This window comes from Sus scrofa, chromosome 10 (assembly GCF_000003025.6).
Source record: "Sus scrofa isolate TJ Tabasco breed Duroc chromosome 10, Sscrofa11.1, whole genome shotgun sequence".
In the NCBI taxonomy this organism is placed as follows: domain Eukaryota; kingdom Metazoa; phylum Chordata; class Mammalia; order Artiodactyla; family Suidae; genus Sus; species Sus scrofa.
In genome coordinates this window covers 41,256,694-41,278,407 of record NC_010452.4, presented here as the reverse complement: position 1 = coordinate 41,278,407, position 21,714 = coordinate 41,256,694, and the positions used below count along the sequence as shown (strand labels likewise).

At 46.4% G+C, this 21,714-nt stretch overlaps 1 protein-coding gene across 24 annotated transcripts in view; it reads right to left on the bottom strand.

The window, feature by feature from the left end:
• Window positions 1–21,714, bottom strand: part of SVIL (supervillin) — a 286,393-nt gene that overhangs the window by 184,343 nt on the left and 80,336 nt on the right. For 22 of the 24 annotated variants that reach the window (XM_021064788.1, XM_021064756.1, XM_021064759.1 and 19 more), the window contains one exon: window positions 21,131–21,230. Coding sequence is in view for 2 of the 24 variants with exons in the window: in XM_021064746.1 (XP_020920405.1) it covers window positions 13,372–13,384 (13 nt within the window). In the remaining 22 variants the exon portion in view is untranslated. Of the gene's footprint in view, window positions 1–13,371; window positions 13,748–21,130; window positions 21,231–21,714 lie in introns of those variants that run through there. The other 2 variants (XM_021064746.1, XM_021064778.1) reach the window with 2 other exon arrangements.

Genomic DNA, 21,714 nt, shown 5'->3' with positions numbered 1-21,714 from the left:
CAGATGGCAAGGAAGCACATGAGAAGATGCTCGGCATCATGAGCCATTAGACAAATGCAAATGAAAACAGCAATAAGGTATCCTCATATACCTATTGGAATGGCAAAAATTAGTGACCACACCAAGCGCTGGCAAGGAGTTAACTGGCTCACAAGTGGCTGTTGGGAATATAAAACGGCAGAGCTACCCTGGGAAACACATTGGCAGTTTCTTCAAAAATGAAACATGCCAAAACAAACTACCCTTTGGCCAAGCAACTGCACTCCTGGACATTTAGCCCAGAAAAATGGAAACTTATTTTTATATGAAATCCTGAATACAGATCTTCATAGTGGCTTTATTTGCAATAGCCAACACCTGGAAACAACTCAGATATCTTCAAGGGATGACATAAACCAGCCATGGTGCACCCATCCCATGGAAGACCACTCAGCAATAACGTGACAATCTACTGATAAATGCAGCAGCCTGGAAGGATACCCAGGTCATCGTGCTGAGAGAAAGAATGACAGTCCCCAAAGTTGAGATGCGGTATGACTGCACTTATACAACACGCCCTGAAAGAGAACACTGCAGACATGGAAGACATATCAGAGGTTAGGGATGATGGAGGTGCGACGAGAAGGCAACAGGAGAGATCCTTGTTACAGAACACCTCTCTTGTTCTACTGACCGCATCAATGTCAACATCCTGGTGGTGATGCTGTTTTCTAGTTTTGCAAGATGTTATCATGGGGGGGTGGGGAAGACTAGCGTGAAAGGTACACAGGCTCTCTCTGCACTAATTCTTGCACCTGCATTTGAATCTATGATGACCTCAAAATTAAAAGTTTAATCACTGAAAAAAAAAATCTACTTCAAATGAAACTTCCAAATGAAACACCCCCCCCCCACTTTTCTTTTTTGGCTTTTTAAGGCCACACCCACCTTAAATTTTGAAGCTATCAGGCTAGGGGTCGCATCAGAGCTATAGCTGCCAGCCTAAGCCACAGCCACAACACAAGGTCTAAGCCACACTTGTGACCTACACCTCAGCTCACTGCAACGTTGGATCCTTAACCCACTGAGTGAAGCCAAGGATCAAATCCACATCCTCATGGAGCCACAACAGAAAACCCCGAAAGCCACCCTAAGAAATTCAAATCGGAAATGTGTCTTTTTCCCTACAAGGAGGGAAGTCATGGCTGCAAAGTAAAAAAGTTGATACAGGATAAGCAATGGAAAGCACTGTTTTCCAATTAAACATGCTTATTTGGCAGGCTGTCTGGATACTGAAAGAGAATCGCTAATACCCAGGGTCTATCAAATAGTAGAAGAGGATCCCGCCCCTTGCTTTTAGAAGTTTAATCCACAAACTGACACGATTAGTTTTCAAACCCTGATCTACACTTGAGAACCAACAAGAAAACGACTCTTTAGAAATAGAGATAAGGTCACGCCAAAATTGAATCCTAATACAAATATAGAAAAAGAGGGGTTTTATTATCTTTATTGAAATACAGTTGCTTTACAATGTTGTGTTAGTTTCAGGTGCACAGCAAAGTGATTTAGTTTTATATGTATATGTGTGTGTGTGTGTGTATTTTTTTACATCCTCTTTCATTACCCTTTTTTTTTCTTTTCATGGGTGCACTTGCGGCTTATGGACGTTCCTGGGCTAAGAGTTGAAACAGAGCTGCAGCTGAGGCCTATGCCACAGCCATGGCAACACCAGATACTTAACCTGCTGCACCACAAGGGGAACTCCTTCCATCCAAAGTTATTACAAGATACTGAGTGGAGTTCCCTGTGCTCTACAGCAGGTCCTTGTTCGCTGTCTATTGTACATACAGTGATGTGTGTATTTTAATCCCAATCTCCTAATTTATCCCTCTGCCCCCCTCCCCTTTGGTGACCATAAGTTTGAGAAAACTCTAGAGTTCTACAGTCTTGGTGGTCTCATTCTTGAAAATCAAAGGACGATATCCAAGCTCTGCCTTCCTTGTGGTGGGACAGGCTGTCTGAGGATGCTTCTTCAGTGCCCTTTATCCTCTCAGAGGCCGTGACATAAAACTTAGATGCAGACATCCTGAACTGGCCCCTCCTGAGGGTCAAACTCACACTAGACTTTCGTGTTAGAAAGATCAGCCCTGGGGGAAGACCACGTGATGCAGAGATGAGCGCAAGCCTGTCTTCATTCACTGAAGGAGAGGAGCCCAAGCATCTCTCCCCACCAGCCTCTCTCAGCTCCCACCCCGAGGTCCTCCAGCAAAGGTCCACCTTATTTCTCTCTCCCTCATCACTCATCTTCGGAGACCGCTGTCTCCTGTCTCCTGGTCCCCAATCGCTCCCCCATGAGGTTTCCAGCTGGATTTCAGCTCCCCCCATACCCCAGGAACCAGCTCCCCCAACCTCAAACCCTCCCAGTGGACTTGGCCTCTAAGGCATCGGGGACACTCTCGGACCACATCCACCACCACGAAGTCTCCACCTCTCTCCTAGGTTAAATCCCACCACACCTGCGGGCAGGATTCAGGAAGGTACGGATTCTGTGGAGTTCAGAAAACTAGGATATGAAACTCGGTTCAGATAATGCTACAGTCCTCTCCTCTCACTGACTTTTTTTTTTTTGAATGGCCACACCAGCAGCATATGCAAATTCCCAGGCCAGGGAATGAATCTGAGCCAGAGCTACAACCTACGCTATAGCTGCAACAACACCAGATCCTTTAACCCACTTTGCCAGGCATTGAACCCGCACCTCCACAGCGACCTGAGCGACTGCAGTTGGATTTCTAACCCACTGCTTTATAGCAGGAACTCCCTACCATGATTCTTGCTCCTGTTTTCCTGGTGGACCACAGCCCCAGCACCAGCCCCTCTTCATGGAGGCTCAGCCCTCACAATCTAGCCACCACCGGGTCTTACAGCCTGAAGCCCTGCCTTCCCTCCTGCTTCCATAACCCCATCCTTGCTCTCAAACGCCTGTTGTCACGACTTTTGCAGGAGCCTCCAACTGTCCTTCCCTCCTGCACCGACGTCTCCCCAAATCCATCCTCCCCTCTGCTTCCAGATGCATTTAAACAGCCCCAACCCAGCTGCATTGCCCCCAGTGGAAAACTCCTAAGCAGTCCTGCCAGCACATCTCAGTGAGGACCTGGCTCACGCCACCTCCCTGGGCAGCAGGTTACTTCTCAGTGATGGATGCTCATGCAACATGAAAAAAGCTCAAGCTTTTTTCCTTTTTTTTTTTTTTTTTGGTGCCACACTTGCAGCATGTGGAAGTTCCCAGGCTAGGGGTTGAGTCAGAGCTGCAGCTGCCAGCCTACACCACAGCCACAGCCAGATTCAAGCCACATCTTCGACCTACACCACAGCTCACGGTAACACCAGATCCTTAACCCACTGAGCAAGGCCAGGGATCGAACTCGCATCCTTATGGATACTAGTTGGGTTCGTTGTCCACTGAGCCACAAAGAGAACTCTGTGACAAGCTTTTTAAATTAAATGTTCTTGAAGAGTAAATGTAAGATATCCTGATAAGGAATTCCCACTGTGGCACAGCAGGTTAAGGATCCGGTGTTGTCTCTGCGGTAGCTCTGGTCGCTGCTGCTGAGGGGAGGGTTTGATCCCTGGCCAAGGAACTTCCACATGCCACAGGTGTGACCAAAATAATAATAATAAAGAATGTCCCTGTAAAAAAGTCCCTTTTACCCTCTTCCAGGGATACTCATCAGAAGGAGGAAAAGAGATCAGGTTACAAATACATACTTGGGAAATAGCATTTAACCCAGAGGTTACCTCATATGCACTGAGATCTATGGTGACTTCCTCTATGGACCTTTTTTTTTTTTTTTTTGGCCACACCCGTGGTGTGCAGAAGCTCCTAGGCCAGAGATGGAACCCGAGCCACAGTAGTGACAATGCCTGATCCTTAACCTGCTGCACCACCAGGGAGCTCCAGTGGACTTTCTTTTTTGGATGAGAAGGGATTTTCATGTCTTGCTTTTTCCACCAACCTCACATGTGGATACATCCAGGAGGCTGTGACAAAAGTGGACATCATGCAGTATCCCTGTGCTGGTGACAACCAGAGGGTGGAAGATGGCTGGCCCAATGGGTAATTAAGTCCCTACTACCTCTGACCCCTTCCTACCTCATAGCCATCTGTCCCACCATCCCTCCCCCTGGTAGGTGACCATGAGAAACCACCCTGATGGCTGCTGTGTCCAAGCTGGACTCTGCTCAGAACACCCTTGATTCCTGGTCACTTGGAAAACCCCTAACTCTCCTTTAAGACTCAGCTGACTTGATTTCCTCTTTGAGCTCTTCCTGACATGGTCTATGATTTCCAGCCTCTAGACTCTTCCAGAAGGCAGGGGCCCCACCTATCTCTGCACCCACAGAACCCAGCAGTGGTGCCACTACACACACACACACACACACACACACGCCATACCTGTCTGTGCCCTGCAGTTAGATCTCTTGCTCTTGGGTTTATTTGGCAACAACACCCGCCTTTTTTTTTTACCCCTCCTCGGGTTTAACTAATCAATACTTAATGCCCCTCTGAAGTTAGAAAGTGACAAGAGTGACAAGGCGGCTCGTCAGTTTCTAAGCAGAAAGTGAAGAAGATAGAGCCAGCTTGCACACTTTTGGGGGAGAAGCCTCACTTTCCAGCTTTCCCTTCGTGAAGACCTATTTCTTTCTTTTTTTCTTTTTTCTTTGCTCTTTAGGGCCACACCTGGTTCCCAGGCTAGGGGTGGATCGCAACTACAGTTTCTGGCCTACACCACAGCCACAGCAACACAGGATCTGAGCCGCATCTGCGACCTATACCACAGCTCACGGCAACACCGGGTCCTTAACCCACTGAGCGAGGCCAGGCATCAAACCCGCAACCTCACGGTTCCTAGTCAGATTTGTTTCCTCGGCGCCAAGACGGGAACTCCAAGAAGCCCTATTTCTGAAGGAAGGATGATGTCAGAGCATGGCCAGAACAGTCAGAGCTGGAAAGCAAGACAACAAAGCTCTCTGCCTAGCTGCTTCTGCCTTCTGGAAAGTTCTGCTTCCTAAATGGCAATGAACTGGAGCAATCATTAGAAGTATTCTTTTTTTTTTTTTTTTTTTTAACGGCTGCACTTTGCAGCACATGAAAGTTCCCAGGTTGGGGGTCTAATAGGAGCTACAGCTGCTGGCCACAGCCACAGCCACAGCCACAGCCACAGCCACGCCAGATCCGAGCTACATCTGCAACCTACACCACACCTCACCGCAATGCTGCATCCCCGACCCACTGAGCGAGGCCAGGGATCAAACCTGAGTTCTCTAGGATACAAGTCGGATTGTTTCTGCTGTGCCACAACAGGAACGACTGGAAGTATTTCTTGAAGTTGCTCATTTTTAGGGGATGAAAAGCCTAAGAACCAGGATCCGAATTCTGTCCTAATTTCTGCTCTGGTGGGACCAGACTCGGAATCGTTTTCTTTTTTCTGTTTCTCCATAAACTGAGGGTTTTGACTATCAGGTGAAGCAACACCTGATAGTCACCGAATACCCACACAAATATACCACTGTGAGTCTGAGCTGGTGGCTGACTGCAGTATGGGCAAATAATTTTACCACTGGGTAATTTTGTTTTTTGTCTTTTTATTGCTGTACCCATGGCATATGGAATCTCCCAGGCTTGGGCTGAATTGGAGCTGTAGCTGCGGACCTGCACCACAGTCACAGACAGCAACACAGGATCTGAGCTGAGTCTGTGAACTACACCACAGCTCATGGCAATGCCAGATCCTTAACCCATTGAGGAAGGTCAGGGATCGAACCCATGTCCACATGGATACTAGTCAGGCTCCTTACCCCTGAGCCACACTAGGAACTCCCTGCTGGGTAATTTTAAAAAAACAAAAAAGGGAAGTTCCTGTTGTGGCTCAGGGGTAATGAACCTGACTAGAATCCATGAGGACCTGGGTTCAATCCCTGGTGTCGCCCAGTGTGTTAAGGATCCGTTGTTGCTGTGAGCTGCGGTGTAGGTTGCAGACGTGGCCTGGATCTGGCATTGCTGTGGCTGTGGTGCAGGCTGGCTGGCAACTGCAGCTCCAATTCAACCCCTATCCTGGGAACTTCCATATGCTGCAAAAAATAAACAAATAAAAACAAAATTTTTTAAATAAAATAAAAAGCAAAAAAGGAGGGTATGATTTGGGGTTGTGACATTTTTCAACCAGTTCACCCCTCACCTCCAGACGGTCAAAATCAATCAAGCTGAGCCTTTCTCTGTCTCTCCCTCTCAAAGCTTAGGGGGAACTTCACTGGCTTTGGATGACAATATTTTGAGCTCCAAGGTCACATGGAGGTCACTGGCTTGAAGACCAGAGGAGCAAGCCAACTCTCCTCTCCCAGGCTGCTGCTTCAAGATGGGTGTGGAGCAACGCTCAGCATGAGCAGAACTGCTGGCTTCATGGTCCAGATGAAATGCGAGTTTGCCAAGCAGGGGAGCCTGGCCCGGGTTTTATGAGTCCTGGCATCAAGGATACAGCCTCTCACAGGGCTGGACCAGCGTTACATCATGGACACCAGGCTCAGGGTCTTGAGAGTAACCGGAGATGGACAAAGTGTGACCTGCTCTACTGAGGCTGCTGCAGATCTAAAAATCCGGGGTTTCTGTCCATTCCTCGCCTGGCAGAACCACAGAGGTTGCTTCTCCAGTGGAGACATGGGCTGCAAGCCATCCAGCTGGTGGAGGGAGGCTGTCCCTCTGGAGGAGAAGCCGCAGAGGCACTTTCCTTTCCATGTTGGGGTTGGCATCACAAAGTTTAGCACCTTGGCGGATCCCCAACACCAGGAGAGAACCAATGACTCCGATTCCAGGATGAAATGCAGAGTCCCTGTGGTCCTCTGCAGGGGTTGCTGTGCAAAGGTGCTTCTCTGCACCGGCTTACACAGGAGAACCAGGAAACACAGCCAGACCTCAGAGATACGCTGGGAACAGGAAGTACCCAGGCAGCTTTCTGTGCAAACACAGTTTCCCCACCTCCCCAAGCCCAGAAACCCCACATGGCCTTGGTTAGAAGGATCTAGAGGCTTCTGTTATCATGTTCATTCTCCTCCTCCTCCAGAAACACTACTCATTATTTTTTTGTCTTTTTAGGGCCATGCCCATGGCATATGGTGGTTCCCAGGCTAGGGGTCCAATTAGAGCTGGAGCCAATGGCCTCCACCACAGCCATGGCAGCCAGATCCGAGCCACGTTTGCGACCTACATCACAGCTCACAGCAACGCTGTGGTGGCCAGGGATTGAACCTGCGTCCTCATGGATACTAGTCAGGTTCATTTCCGCTGTGCCACGACGGAAACTCCCAGAAACACAAATCTAAGTGATGGCTGCACACTTGGACCAAGGCACAGAAGCCTAACAAACCTGTAATAAAGTGGAACCACAGTCCCAATAATTCCATAAAGCGGAACCACGATGCATTGTAGCTTAAAATCTATCTGTGCCCACTGCCCCACTGGGGATCCTGAACCCCAGCTCCCTGGCAGCACAAGGAGGGACTGCCTGTCAAGTTTAGGCAGTGACTCTGGTTTGGAGGGCAGGGGCTCCCCAGCTGAAGAGAAGGGCAAGACTGAACATCTAAGTATGAAAGCATAGGGTAAGGAGGTGGCATCAACCATGCGGGCAGCATGGGATGAGGGCTGAGTTCAGGAGGATGAGGAATTGGGAAGGTGGAAGGATAAATGGGAAAGTTCAAGAAAAGAAAATAAGGGAAAGACAGAGGAATCATTAAGCTGAGCTTTCCGAAACACTGGCCACATTTTCTGCTATTTTTCATTGCATGGCATCCACTGAAAACCTGGTCTCAGTCCAGAGACCAAATCATTGCTGGTCTACATTGAGACTCCTCAGGGCCTATTCAGTTCTGAAAAACAGAGATTCTGGAGCTCCCGTCATGGCTCAGCGGTAATGAACCCAACTAGTGTCCATGAGGAGGATAAGGATTTCATCCCCGGCCTCGCTCAGTGGGTTAAGGATCCAGCATTGCCACAAGCTGTGTAGGTCGCATATGTGGCTCAGATCTCATGTTGCTGTGGCTGTGGTGTAGGCTGGCAGCTGCAGCTCCAATGCTACCCCTAGCCTGAGAACTCCCATGTGCTACGAATGTAGCCTTTAAACCCCCTGAGATTCTGTGACTCTGAGGCAAAGCCCTGTCTCATAGTCACCAAAGAAAACAGAGAATCAAGAGTGAAATAAAGAAAGGAAGAGGGAGTTCCCGCCATGGCACAGTGAGTTAAGAACCTGACTGCAAGGTGACTTGGCTCACTAAGGAGGCGCGGGTTTGATCCCCGGCGCAGCAGAGTTCAAGGATCCGGTGTTGCCACAGCTGCAGCTCAGATTCGATCCCTGGCCAGAGACCATGCATATGCCAGGGGGGTGGCCATGAATTTAAGAAAAAAAAAAAAAAGAATGGAAAAGGATCCAAGGAGAAATAAAAGTGTGTTAATACCAGGCCTTCTGGAGTGAGAGGTACATTTTCGACAGCAGGACAAGGAAATAATGATAAAAACTTCTGATCACACCTCAGCTCCATGGAATAGAGACTCCGTCTGGGGTGGACAAGCCTTCCCACATCCCTGACGTTATCTGTTGAACTTGTTCTACCAGAGTGGATGACTTATTAGCACATATGAGGAATTCCTTTCAGAGGAGCCACTAAAAATGTCTGCGAATCTAACAATAGTGGGACGGAGAGTGTATCAGAGCGAAGAGAGGAAACACCTCAGCAAATACACCCTCAGAGGTCCCACTATGGTGCAACTGGATGGGTGGCGTCTCTGCAGCAGCTGGACGGAGGTTTGATTCCCAGCCCAGCACAGTGGGTTAAAGGATCCGGTGTTAACATATGCAAAAAACACTACATTTAGAATGAATAAGGAATGAGGCCCGTACGTACAAGCACAGGGAACTATATCAGTCCCTCGGGATAAAACATGATGGAAGATAATATAAGAAAGGGAATGTGTATATATATGTGTGTGTGTGTATATGTATATATATATATATATATATGCCTGGGTCTCTTTGCTGTACGGCAGACATTGATACAACACTGCAAATCAACTATACTTTATTTTAAAAAATTAAAAATAAATAAATAAAGGATCTGGCGTTGCCGCAGCTGCGGTATAGGTCACAACTGTGGCTCCGATCTGATCCCTGGCCTGGGAACTCTACATGCTGCACGGAGGCCAATCAGGGGGGGAAAAATCCTCAAAGGACTACATTTATTTAGGAGTTCTTCCAGGTTCTTCCAAGTCCTCCACATGACTTTCTTCAGCCCGTATTTTTTATTTTTATTTTTTTTGTCTTTTTTTTTTTGCCTTTCCTGGGGCACTCTTGTGGCATATGGAGGTTCCCAGGCTAGGGGTCGAATCGCAACTGCAGCCATCAGCCTATGCCAGAGCCACAGCAATGCAGGATCCGAGCCACCTCTGCGACCCACACCACAGCTCACGGCAACACCAGATCCTTAACCCACTGAGCAAGGCCAGGGATCAAACACTCAACCTCATGGTTCCTAGTCAGATTCGTTAACCACTGCGCCACGACGGGAACTCCTCAGCCCGTATTCTTATCCCAGCACCGTGAGAGCGTCAATTCCACAAAGATCAAGACTTTTTTATTTTTTTCTTTTTCTTTTTTTCTTTTTAGGGCTGAAGCTGCAGCATATGGACGTTCCCAGGATAGGGGGTAAATTGGAGCAGCAGTTGCCAACCTACACAACAGCTCACAGCAACGCCAGATCCTTAACCCACTGAGCAGGGCCAGGGAGCGAGCCTGCATCCTCATGGATACTAGTTGGGTTTGTTTCTGCTAAGCCACAACAGGAACTCCAGGACCAAGACTTTCATCTGTTTTGTAGATTGTTGTTAATATCCAGTGCCCAGAATTGTGCTGAGGACATGGTAAGGGCTCAGTAAACACGCTGTGATGGAAAGAAATGAATAATATCTATTTTTCAGGGAGAGTACCCAAACAGGGGTGTTTTTTTTTGTTTGTTTTTGCACGCCTGCAGCACGTGGTTCCCAGGCCAGGGATGGAACCCTCACTACAGCAGTGACCCGAGCCACGGCAATGACAACCCCAGATCCTCAACTGCGAGGCCACCACGGAACTCCAGCCAGAGTTTTTTAAAAGAAGAAAAGGTTTTTCTTTACCCTTCATTGCTCCAGCCCCACCCCACCCCACCCCATGCCCCGCCCCTGGTTCCAAGTCTATGAACACAATCCTTGCTGGCTTTGGGGAAACGGTTCCATAAGCCTGATTTAGTTGATCTCTGTTCCAAGTACCTCTTTAGGGAAGATTTTTCTCATGAGGCCAAGCCTGATTTCAATACAGGGCTCCCTTGTATTGAAGGGAGCGGCTGCAGGCATTCTGATCTTTCAGCGTCACTTAGGCAAATCCATGGCACCTGGACCAGGTAGCAAGGCCCTGGCTGTGGGCCTTGGTGCTGCGCTAATTGTGTGGGGAGCCCGGAAGGTAGGGTCCTGTTTTCTGATGATGGCCAAGTGGACAAACTTAGCCTTTCTGCTCAGAAACCCGAGAGCGCCTTCCATACCAACAAGTATTAATTCAAATCCCTAGTGGGCAGTCCAGGAGATGAAAATTACAGTAATCTCATCTTGCAGAGGAAGAAGCATGAATCATCATTACACGGTCTGACAAAGAGCAAAGTGATTAATGCCAGGCTGCAAAGGGGCTGGGGTCCACAGCCACGGCCCCTGTGGGCTGCAAACCAAACGGTGAGAGCCGCCCGGCAAACATCAGGTAGATAGCAGCATGCTTTTCGTTCCCAGGGGAGAAGCAAAGGGGACAAAAAAAAAAAAAAAAAAAAAAAAAAAAAGAAGGGGGGGGGCATGTTGCTGGGACCACACTGCAAAGCTTTTTTTTTTTTTTCTTAATTTTAAAATTATAGTTGATTTACAATGTTCTGTCAATTTCTGCTGCACAGCAAAGTGACCCAGCTATACATTTATATACCTTCTTTTTTCACATTATCCTCCACCATGTTCCATCACAAGGAACTGGATAGAGTTCCCTGTGTGATACAGCAGGCAAAGCTCTTTATTCTTGGGAAAATTCTGTGACCGAGGGGACAAAGTAGCCAGGAAGCTGGGGGCTCAAACAAACAAAAAAAAAAACCCCGTGTGTGTTCTGTCTTCTGACTTGGTGGAAACGGCTTTAAGCTCCGTGGTTTACTTTTAAGGAGGAGCTGGGAGGTCTGCCGAAGAACAACATTGCAGAAAATGACCAGAAACCCCAATCCTCTCTGGAGGGAAACAAAAGAATACGCAAAGGACAGGCCACTGTCCCCAGCCAGGATGCGCTCAGAACCACATCACAGAATCGGACCCCTCTGAAGGATGGACTTGACCTTCAGAAACTTTCCAAAAAGCACTCCCCACCTCCCAGAAACCACAGCCCCAGAGCACTGGGAAAGTTGGTCAGAGCCCTGAACCATCACTCGGCTTTTTTTTTTTTTTTTTTTTTTTTTTCCACCCTTTTACTTTTGCACAGCTGTGTTCAATTTTCTGTCCTTGGTCTTTTTTTTTTTTTAAAGGAACATTTATTCTAGGGCCAGGATTCTCAAGTTTTATGGTGATACAACTCCCTCCCAGAGCCAAAGAATGTTTGAAAAGCCTGAACCCGGCAAAGAGGGTTCGTCTAAGTATCCAAACGAAAGTGAAATGAAAAGTTAAGAGGTGTTCCAATTTCGACTGAATCTCTTACTCGATTGTGTTGGTCCTTCTGTTTGCCCTTCAAGCCCTTTGCCACCGAATTTTTATCAAAATATAAGTAGGCTGTGTGTGTCGGTCTGTGTATGTCTGTGTTTCTGTGTGTCTGCTTCTGTGTTTGGGGATATGGCTCTGTGTGTCTCTCTGTGACTGTGTGTATGTCTGTATTTCTGTGTGTGTCTATGTCTGTATATGTCTGCATCTCTGTGTGTCTGCGTCTCTGCGTGTGTGTCTACATGTCTGTGTGTCTGTTTCTGTTTGTCCGGGTCTGTATATGTCTGTTTCTCACTGTGTGACTGTGTGTCTGTTTCTGTGTTTGTCTGGGTCTGTATATGTCTGTTTCTCACTGTGTGACTGTGTGTCTGTTTCTGTGTTTGTCCGGGTCTGTATTATGTCTGTGTGTGTGTCTGCTTCTCACTGTGTGACTGTTTGTCTGTTTCTGTGTGACTGTGTGTCTGTATATGTCTGTGTGTGTGTCTGTTTCTCACTGTGTGACTGTTTGTCTGTTTCTGTGTGACTGTGTGTCTGTTTCTCACTGTGTGACTGTCTGTTTCTGTGTGACTGTGTCTGTATTATGTATGTGTCTCTGTGTGTGTCTGTTTCTCCCTGCATGTCTATGTCTGTATATGTCTGTGTGTCTGTTTCTGTGTGTATATGTGTTTCTGTGTGTGTATATGTCTATGTCTCTATGTATGTGTCTGTTTCTGTGTGTCTCTATATATCTGTGTGTGTGTGACTGTCTGTGTGTGTGTATGTGTCTGAGAGAAGGCACGGAACAGAGAAGTCCAAAGGTGTATTTATGGTCTTCCACGGTTAATGTTTCCTGTTCAATGGTGAATTCTTTTAAAAAAGAAGGCCCCCGTCTTCAATTGGGTTGAACAGAAGAGCACAAGAGAGATTCCTCGAGGATTTTTATGGTCTTATTTGTTACTCTCTCTAAGGAGAGCCAGACAGTACTAGATTTTTGATAGGAGGATAGCAGTTTAAAAAAAGAAAAGAAAATCTAGATTTTTACTTCCATAGTCAAATCAGTGGCATTTTTAGTTCAGAGTCGGTAAGCTAAGTATATTATCAACATCCAAAAAGCACTGTTCCCCCCACCACCAAATAAAGAGCACAAGGCCACCAGCGGCCCAGGAAATGCTAGCCAGGCTTCTAAATGCAGCCAAACGGAGTTATTCCAGAAAGTCCCTAAGTCCCTTCCCTGTCCCCTTCCTGTCCCCTAGGTCCCCGCATCTCAAAGGAACAGGTCTGAAGGCTCTGTCTACCCAGGTTCCTGAACATCTCCTTGACCCCTGGAGTCTCCCAAGGCCAGCCACCTGCTCCCTCCACAGTCCTCCCATGTGACGGACAAAGCAAAGTTCAGGCTTCGGGGCCTGAGGTTTGCGACCCGGCGCGCAGCACCCACAGGAGAGGCCTGGCTGCAGCCCAAGGCAAACAAGGCGATTTTGAGAAGCAAAGTCATCTGCGCAGATCCACCCTGGAGCAGAGCACACGGAACTGTTCCCCTGGGGCAGGATCGGAAACGCTGTCAGTCGCACCTGCTAAACAGAGTCCGACCCTCTGAAAACAAGTAAAAGACACTGTAAACTAACCTGATGACCTCATCCTGACGAGTTTTGGAGCCAAGCTTCTCTCAAGGAGCAGTCAAGAGCAGAGCACACCAAACCTTTCTCTTTTGAGACCAAGATATCAAAAGTGCCCTTTAGCACGGCCTTGGGGCCAAAGTAACAGGCTAAGGTTCAAATGATCCCTCCCAGATACTTGAATTCTCCTATGATGGGAAGTTGCCAGAAGTTGGTTAAAAAAAACAAAAAAACAAAACAAAACAAAACAAAACAAAAACCTCTGAACCTAATGTAGGGGGCAGCTGAATAAAACAGATTCTAAAGTCGTGGTTCCTTTAAGCCAGTGATCTCCTCAAGCAACACACTTCTTATACTTTTTCTTTTCCTTTTACCGACCGCACCTGCAGCATAGGAAGTTCCCAAGCCAGGGGTTGAATTTAAGCTGCAGCTGCCAGCCTACACCACAGCCACAGCAACGTGGCATCTGAGCTGTGTCTGTAATCTATGCCACAGCCCGAGGCAACGCCGGATCCTTAACCCATGGATGAAGCTGGGGATCAAATTTGCATCCTCACAGACACTGTAGGGGAGTCCCCGGTGTGGCTCAGCAGTTAACAAACTCGAGGAGTATCCATGAGGACACAGGTTCGATCCCTGGCCTCGCTCAGTGGGTTAAGGATCTGGCGTAGTCGTGAGCTGTGGTGTAGGTCTCAGACGTGGCTCAGATTCCACATTGCTGTGGCTGTGGTGTAGGCCGGCAGCTACAGCTCCCATTAGACCCATAGCCTGGGAACCTCCTTATGCTGCAGGTGCAACCCTAAAAAAATAAAAAGAAAGAAAGAAAAAAAAAAAAAAAAAAAAAAAACCACTACGACAGGTTCTTAACCCACTGAGCCACAATGGAAACTTCCAGGACACACTTCTAATGGCACTTCCTTATCGTTTGCTCTAGAACAAAGACGCTTCTTTCAAAGTAAGAATGTTTTCATGAAAGTAATACTGACAAATCCTTCCCTCAAAATCCCCAAACCCACGCCCCCTCCTTGTACAAGGAAATACAACCAAACAACAACCACATAAAAATAACCTTTTTAAACCACACATATGAGGAAAGACATATTTATAAGGAGGCTTTAAGCAGGGCTTAAAAAAACCAGGATGTTTTCTAGTATCAGGCCAAGCCAGTTAGAAAACACCGGATTTTAAAAATAGAGTTTCATGATAGGCCCCTTACATTTCATATAAGAAAAGGCAGAAATGTGAACTAAGAATGGTCAGAGAAAACTTTGAAAACCTGACACATCAAAGTGTGCCGGCAGACATGTATGTACACACACACACATACATGTTATAAAAGAAAAAACAGGAGCTTCCGTTGTGGCTCAGTGGTTACTGAACCCAACTAGTATCCATGAGGATGGGTTCAATCCCTGGCCTCACTTAGTGGGTTAAGGATCTGGTGTTGCCGTGAGCTGTGGTGTAGGTTGCAGATGCAGCTCAGATCTGGCGTTGCTGTGGCTGTGGCGTAGGCCGGCGGCTGTAGCTCTGATTGGACCCCTAGCCTGAGAACCTCCATATGCTGTGGGTATGGTCCTAAAAAAACAAAAGACCATCAAATAAAGAAAGAACAAACAGATGTCACATGGGCTCATCCAAAATTCAAGGTCCATCATCATTCTCAAAACATCATATTTGTCCAAAACAACCCATGCACTTTTATAGCCTGAGGAGCAGTCCAAGTTCTCAAGAGAATCCTTACTTGAAGGACCACATATCTTAAAAAGTTGTTCTCACACAATCTAAGTGAATAAAGCAGCACAGGGGGAAAGAATGCACTGATGCAAATGGTAAGATCAAGGTCAACACACCTTTGGGGTTTAAGAAATGCATCTACCATTCACATGAGGATACATGTGGACTTTTTGAGAAAGTCACCCAGGGCCCCACACGTCACTTCAGGACCCTCTGTAGTCTCCCTGGTCCCAAGACTGGGATTCACGGATGTCTGAAGGGTGCCCGGCAGAGAGGTCCAGGCAGCCAGGACTTGGCTTGGATGACGTCTACAAGCTGGGAACGTCTTTTCTCTTTAATCTGATTTCAAATGAAGATTTTTCTCTAGCTATTATTTTTAATTTTTAAAATTTTCTGTTGAAGTATAGTTGATGTACAATATGGTAATTTCTTTCTTTGTTGTTGTTTTTTTTTTGTCTTTTTGCCATTTCTAGGGCTGCTCCCACTGCATATGGAGGTTCCCAGGCTAGGGGTCGAATTGGAGCTGTAACCGCCTCCAGAGCCACAGCAACGTGGGATCCGTGCCGTGTCTGCGACCTATACCACAGCTCACAGCAACACCAGATCCTTAACCCACTGAGCAGGGCCAGGGGTCGAACCTGCAACCTCATGGTTCCTGGTCGGATTCGTTGACCACCGAGCCACAACATGAACTCCAGCAATGAAGTAATTTCATGTGTACAGCAAAGTGATGCAGTCATACACACATACATATATATATATATATATATATACACACATACATATGTGTGTGGATACATATATTCTTTTTCAGATTCTTTTCACTATAGGTTATTATAAGATATTGACTACAGTTCCCTGTGTCCTTGTTGTTATTGATTTTTATGTATAGTAGTATGAATCTTTTCAAATTCCCAGTTATCCTTCCTCACCCCCCCCCCTTACCCTTTGGTAACCATAAATCTGTTCTCTATGAGTCTGTTTCTGTTTTGGAAGTAAGTTCCTTTGTATCAATCTTTCTTAGATTCCACATTTAAGATATCTGCCTTTGTCTGACTGACTTCACTTAGTACAAGACTCTCTAGGTCCATTATTGTTGCTGCCAGTGGTGTTACTTCATTCTTTTTTATGGCTGAGTAATATTCCATCGTATCCATAGACCACATATTTATCCATTCATCTGTGCATGGACACTTAGTTTGCTTCCATGCCTTCCTTGGCTATTGTAAATTGTGCTGCTATGAACACTGAGGCGCAGGGATCTTTCCAAATTAGAGTTTTTATCTTTTCTAGATAAATGTTCAATCATATAGTAACTCTATTTTCAGTGCTTAGAGGAACCTCCATACTGTTCTCCATAGTGGTTGCACCAACTTACATTCCCACCAACAGTGTAGGGGGTTCCCTTTTCTCCATACTCTCTCCAGCTCAGATGAAGATTTTTAAACAATTTTAACTAATTTTGCAAAAGCATGCGAATGAAATCCTTCTCTCAGCTTCTTCCCAATCAAAACATCAAAGAAAATCAAAACCATCAGAGGACAAAGCATGAGGCCCCTTCTCTGGACCCCAGCCTAGCAATTCCCTCCTGCCCCACTTAACCTACAATAGGCAGCTCCTCAGATGCAGGACTTATACCTGTAAAGCATTGGCTCTAAGGAGGAGGTGGCCTTCAAACCCCACCACCATGGAGTAGTTCCGCCAAGCAAGAAGGGACCCAGGAGCAATTTCCCCCAGGGTGTGGCTCAGCAGAACCTTAGGCACAGGTGCCTCACTGCCTCCCCGCCCTCATTCGCATCCCTCCTCAACCCACTCAGGTCTGGAGTCCTCATGGCTGAACTCCTCTCAAGGTCATGGACATCTGCCTTGGCGATTCCAGCAGACACTTCATCCTCCAATCACTGACCTCTCAGTCCCACCAGCTCTGTGGTTCCTCCCTCCTTCCAAAATCAGGGGCCTGGTGCTCTCCCATTTCCTGCCTCCCTGGCTGGCTGCCAGGAATAGACATGCTCCACAGCAGTGACTGAGGCCACAACAGTGACAATGGCGGATCCTTAACCCACCAAACCACCAATGAACTCTTTTTTCTCTTTTGTCTTTTTAGGGCCATGTCTTATGGAGGTTCCCAGGCTAGAGGTCGAATCGGAGCTATAGGCACCAGCCTACTCCACAGCCATAGCAACACCAGATCCAAGTGGATCAACACCAGATCCACTGTAACTCATGGCAATGCTGGATCCTTAATCCACTGAGTGAAGCCAGGGATCGAACTTGCATCCTCAGGGATACTAGTCAGGTTCACTACTTCTGAGTCACCACGGGAACTCCAAGAACTCCATTTTGGGTTAACTTTTGTATCAAGCATAAGGTTCAGTCCAACTTTATTCTTTGGCGTGTTGACATCCAGTTGTCCTAGACCATTTGTTGAACAGACTGTATGCCAGTGAACTGTCTCGGCTAATTGGATCTGTGACCTACACCACAGCTCATGGCAATGCCAGGTCCTTAATCCACTGAGCAAGGCCAGAGATCAAACCCAAGTCCCTGTGGATACTAGTCATGTTCATTACTGCTGAACCATGATGGGAACTCCCCAGAACCACTGTCTTGATTACTGCAGTTTTGCATATAGTTTTGAAATCAGGAAGGGTGAGTCTTTCAATTCTGCTCTTTTTCAAGACTGATATAGCTCTGCTGAGTCCCTTAAATGTCTATATGAATTTTAGAGTCAGCTTGTCAATTTCTGCCAAGAATCCATCTAAGATTCTGATAGAGACTGAACTGAAACTATGGTTAGGGAGTTACACTGAAACTCAACTGAGAGAGTATCACCATTTCAATAATAGTAAGTCACCTGACTCATGAACACAGGATGTTTTTCCACTTATTTAGGAATTTCTTCAATGTCTTTCAATATTTTGCAGTTTTAAGAGCATGTTTTAAACTTCTTTAATTACATTTACTCCTAAGTACAGGCAGACCTCATTTAACTATACTTCACTTTATGGCACTTCGCAAATATGGCATTTTTTACAAAGAGAAGATTTTTGTGGCAACTCTGCATTGAGCAAGTCTATTGGTGCCATTTTCCCAACAGCATTTGCTCATTTTATGTCTCTGTGTTACATTTGGGTACTTCTAGCAATATTTCAAACTTTTCTAAAATTATTGTTGTATTTGCTATTGCAGTTTGTGACCAGTGATCTTTGTGTGTGTGTGTGTGTGTCTTTTTGCCATTTCTAGGGCCGCTCCCATGGCATATGGAAGTTCCCAGGCTAGGGGTCCAATCAGAGCTATAGCCACCAGCCTGCATTGCCAGAGCCACAGCAATGCAGGATCCGAGCTACGTCTTTGACCTACACCACAGCTCATGGCAATGCCGGATCCTTAACCCGCTGAGCAAGGCCAGGGATCAAACCCGCAACCTCATGGTTCCTAATTAGATTCGCTAACCACTGAGCCACGACGGGAACTCCTGATCAGTGATTCACTACTGCAAAAAGATTACAACTTACTAAAGGCTCAGAGGATAGTCAGCATTTTTTAGCAGTAAAACATTTTAAAATTAAGGCATGTGCATTGTTGTTTTTGACCTAATGTTGTTGCATACTTCATAGACTACAGTGTAAACATAACTTTTATATGCATAGGGAACCCAAAATATTCATGTGACCTGCTTTATCCAGATACTTTATTGCAGGGGTCTGGAAGCAAACCGCAGTATCTCCAAGGTATGCTTGTATTTCATTCGTTTTTGTGCTATCGTGACAGGAATGATTTTCTGAATTTCATCTCACGTTGCTCATTACACGTGTACAGCATTACAATTGATTTTTGTATATTAATCTTGTAGCTAGCAACGCTTCTGAACATGTCTGTTCGTTCTAACAGTTTAGTAGATGCCTTAAGATTTTCCATACCCAAGATCACGTCATCTGCAAATACAGACAGTTTCACTTCTTTCTTTCCAATCCAGAAGCCTTTCATAGTCTTTCCTCACCACCCTGGCTAGACCTCCCAGTGGAATAGAGAACAGATGTGATGAGTATGGGCATCCTTGGCTTGCTCCTGGGGAAAGCAGTCAATCATTCACAATTAAGTACGAGGTTAGCTATGGGGTTTTCACTGATGCTCTTTTTAGGCTGAAGACGTTCTCTCTGATTTCTGGTTTGTTTCTGTATTTTTAAGTTTTGTTGTTGTTGTTTTCAATCTTCAAGAGGTGCTGCAGAGTTCCCATCGTGGCGCAGTGGTTAACGAACCCGACTGGGGACCGTGAGGTTGCAGGTTGAATTCCTGGCCTTGCTCAGTGGGTTAAGGATCCGGCGTTGCCGTGAGCTGTGGTGTAGGTCACAGACGCGGCTCGGATCCCCACGTTGGCTGTGGCTGTGGTGTAGGCCGGTGGCTGCAGCTCTGATTGGAAACCCCTAGCCTTGGAACCTCCATGTGCTGTAGGAGCGGCCCTAGAAAAGGCAAAAAGACAAAAAAAAAAAAAGGAGGTGCTGGAATTTGTCAAAAGAATTCCAAAATTGTTTCCGTAACAAATTTCCAAATTTCTCCTCATGAACCATACCCTTTTGCAGCTGTGCTTCCTTCTGTATTCTCTGCCTTTACTACCTCCACAGCTCAGTACTTCTCATCTTCACAGGTCTTCACTTCAGGTCAGTGCAGGACCATCCCACTCGAGAGTGCCCATCCTGAATTCCCACTGTGGCACAGTAGGTTAAGAATCCCACTGCAGCAGTGTGGGTCACTGTGGAGGTGAAGGTTCAATCCGAGGCCCAGTGCAATGGATTAAGGATCTGGCGTTGCCACAGTTGCTGTGTAGGTTGAGGCTGCAGCTCAGGTTCAGTCCCTGGTCCAGGAACTTCCATATGCCACGGCTGCAGCCATAAAATTAAAAAAAAAAAAAAAAAAAGGCCTCATCCACCACTCTCTCCTCCCCAATTATCATATGACCTTCAAAGCACTCAGCCATCCTCATTATAATTACAGATTGTGATCATATGTGCATCAGGTTTAGTGTTTGCCAGCATATATGCATCACTTGAATCCTTAATCCTCAGGACAACCTTCCCAGGGAGATGCTATTATCCATTATCACCATTTTAAAGATGCTAAAATTGAAAGAGACATTTAAGTGTCCTGTTCAAGGTCATGCAGTTTATAAGGGGCAGACTCAGGGTTCAAACCCAGGTCCCTTCACCCCCAAGACCATTCTCTCAACATCATACCTACCGATAGGTAAATGCTCTCCCTTGCTTACCAATTTTCTATCTCTGCACAAGCATTAACCTCATTGATGATGCTGTACTAAGCACTGAACACTGAACACGGCAGGTGTCAATAAATACTTACTGAAAAAACGAACTCTCGTCTTAGGATGCCCTACAAGACATGTTCCATGGGACTCTGGCGAGCCTTGCCGACCACACACGTCCGTAGAGAGTTACAAGGTTCTCCGTATTGGAAGTCCCTCACTAGGGAAGGTTATTTAACTTTAATCCAGGGTTTTTCAAACTCCCTGGAGCACAGACCCAGCTCCGTAGCCCTGCCCCATGGCATGAACAGCCTAGAGAAATGTGTTCCGTGGAACGCACTTTGAGAAACACTGCCCTGGGGGCAGCAGTGCAGACAGCAGGTGCCCAGAACGATGCTTCTACTCCCCGTTCTGTGCCTGGTTCTGCCCTCCTCTAAACAATCTAACTCAGGGTCCCCGAAAGTTCGGTCGTGGCCAGAGCTCAGTTCCAAAAGAGAACCCCAATCCTAAGCTTTGCTTTGCTTTCAGACATTGGAACACAGGACCACTGAAGACAGACAGATTTTTCCAGCTTGTCAGACTCACTTCCCCACCCCCGGATGTTTGCAGTCCCACAACTTACCTTCGAGGCCCCTTTAATTTTCTCAGAGCTCCATCGGCTGAATGTGATTCAAACAAATTTACCCTTTATAATGACCTTTAACCTGCTCTCAGACTGCAGGCAAAACCAGTGACGTGTCAACCACAAAACGGTGGTATTTCTTTCTAAAGACTTACCGTAATGCTGGTATTTAAATCATGGCTTCAGATGGACAAGGACTTCAAATTCTTCCTCACTCAGCTCTCCGCGTCTCCAGGTCATCTATGCAAACCCTTCCTGCAAAAGAGGAAAGAAAAATGTCCACTTTGAAATCTAGGAAAGACAGCAGCCAATAGTGTAAGACAGCCGCCTGTGTGAGCAAGGCCAGATCCGCTGCAGTGATTCATTTTCTGCTTCTAAGAAGAGCTTTTTCCCATTCAATTATTCATCTACATCGGTGACAAAAGATTATAGGCAGTGATTTGAGCATCTTTTCAACCCTCATAAAAAATACGCAATTAAGAAATACATTTTTTTGGATCCCGCTGTGGTACAGTGGGTTAAGAATCTCACTCCAGTGGCTCGGGGTGGTTGCAGAGGCAAAAGTTTGATCCCCAGGCTGGTACAGTGAGTTAAATGCCAAAGCTGTGGCTCAGATTCAGTTCCTGTCCCCGGAACTTCCACATGCTGCAGGCGCGGCCATAAACAATAGTAACAACATTTTTTTCCCTTCATCTTGAACTCACTGAATAAAGTCATTTTTATGTGATGGTTTTTCAAA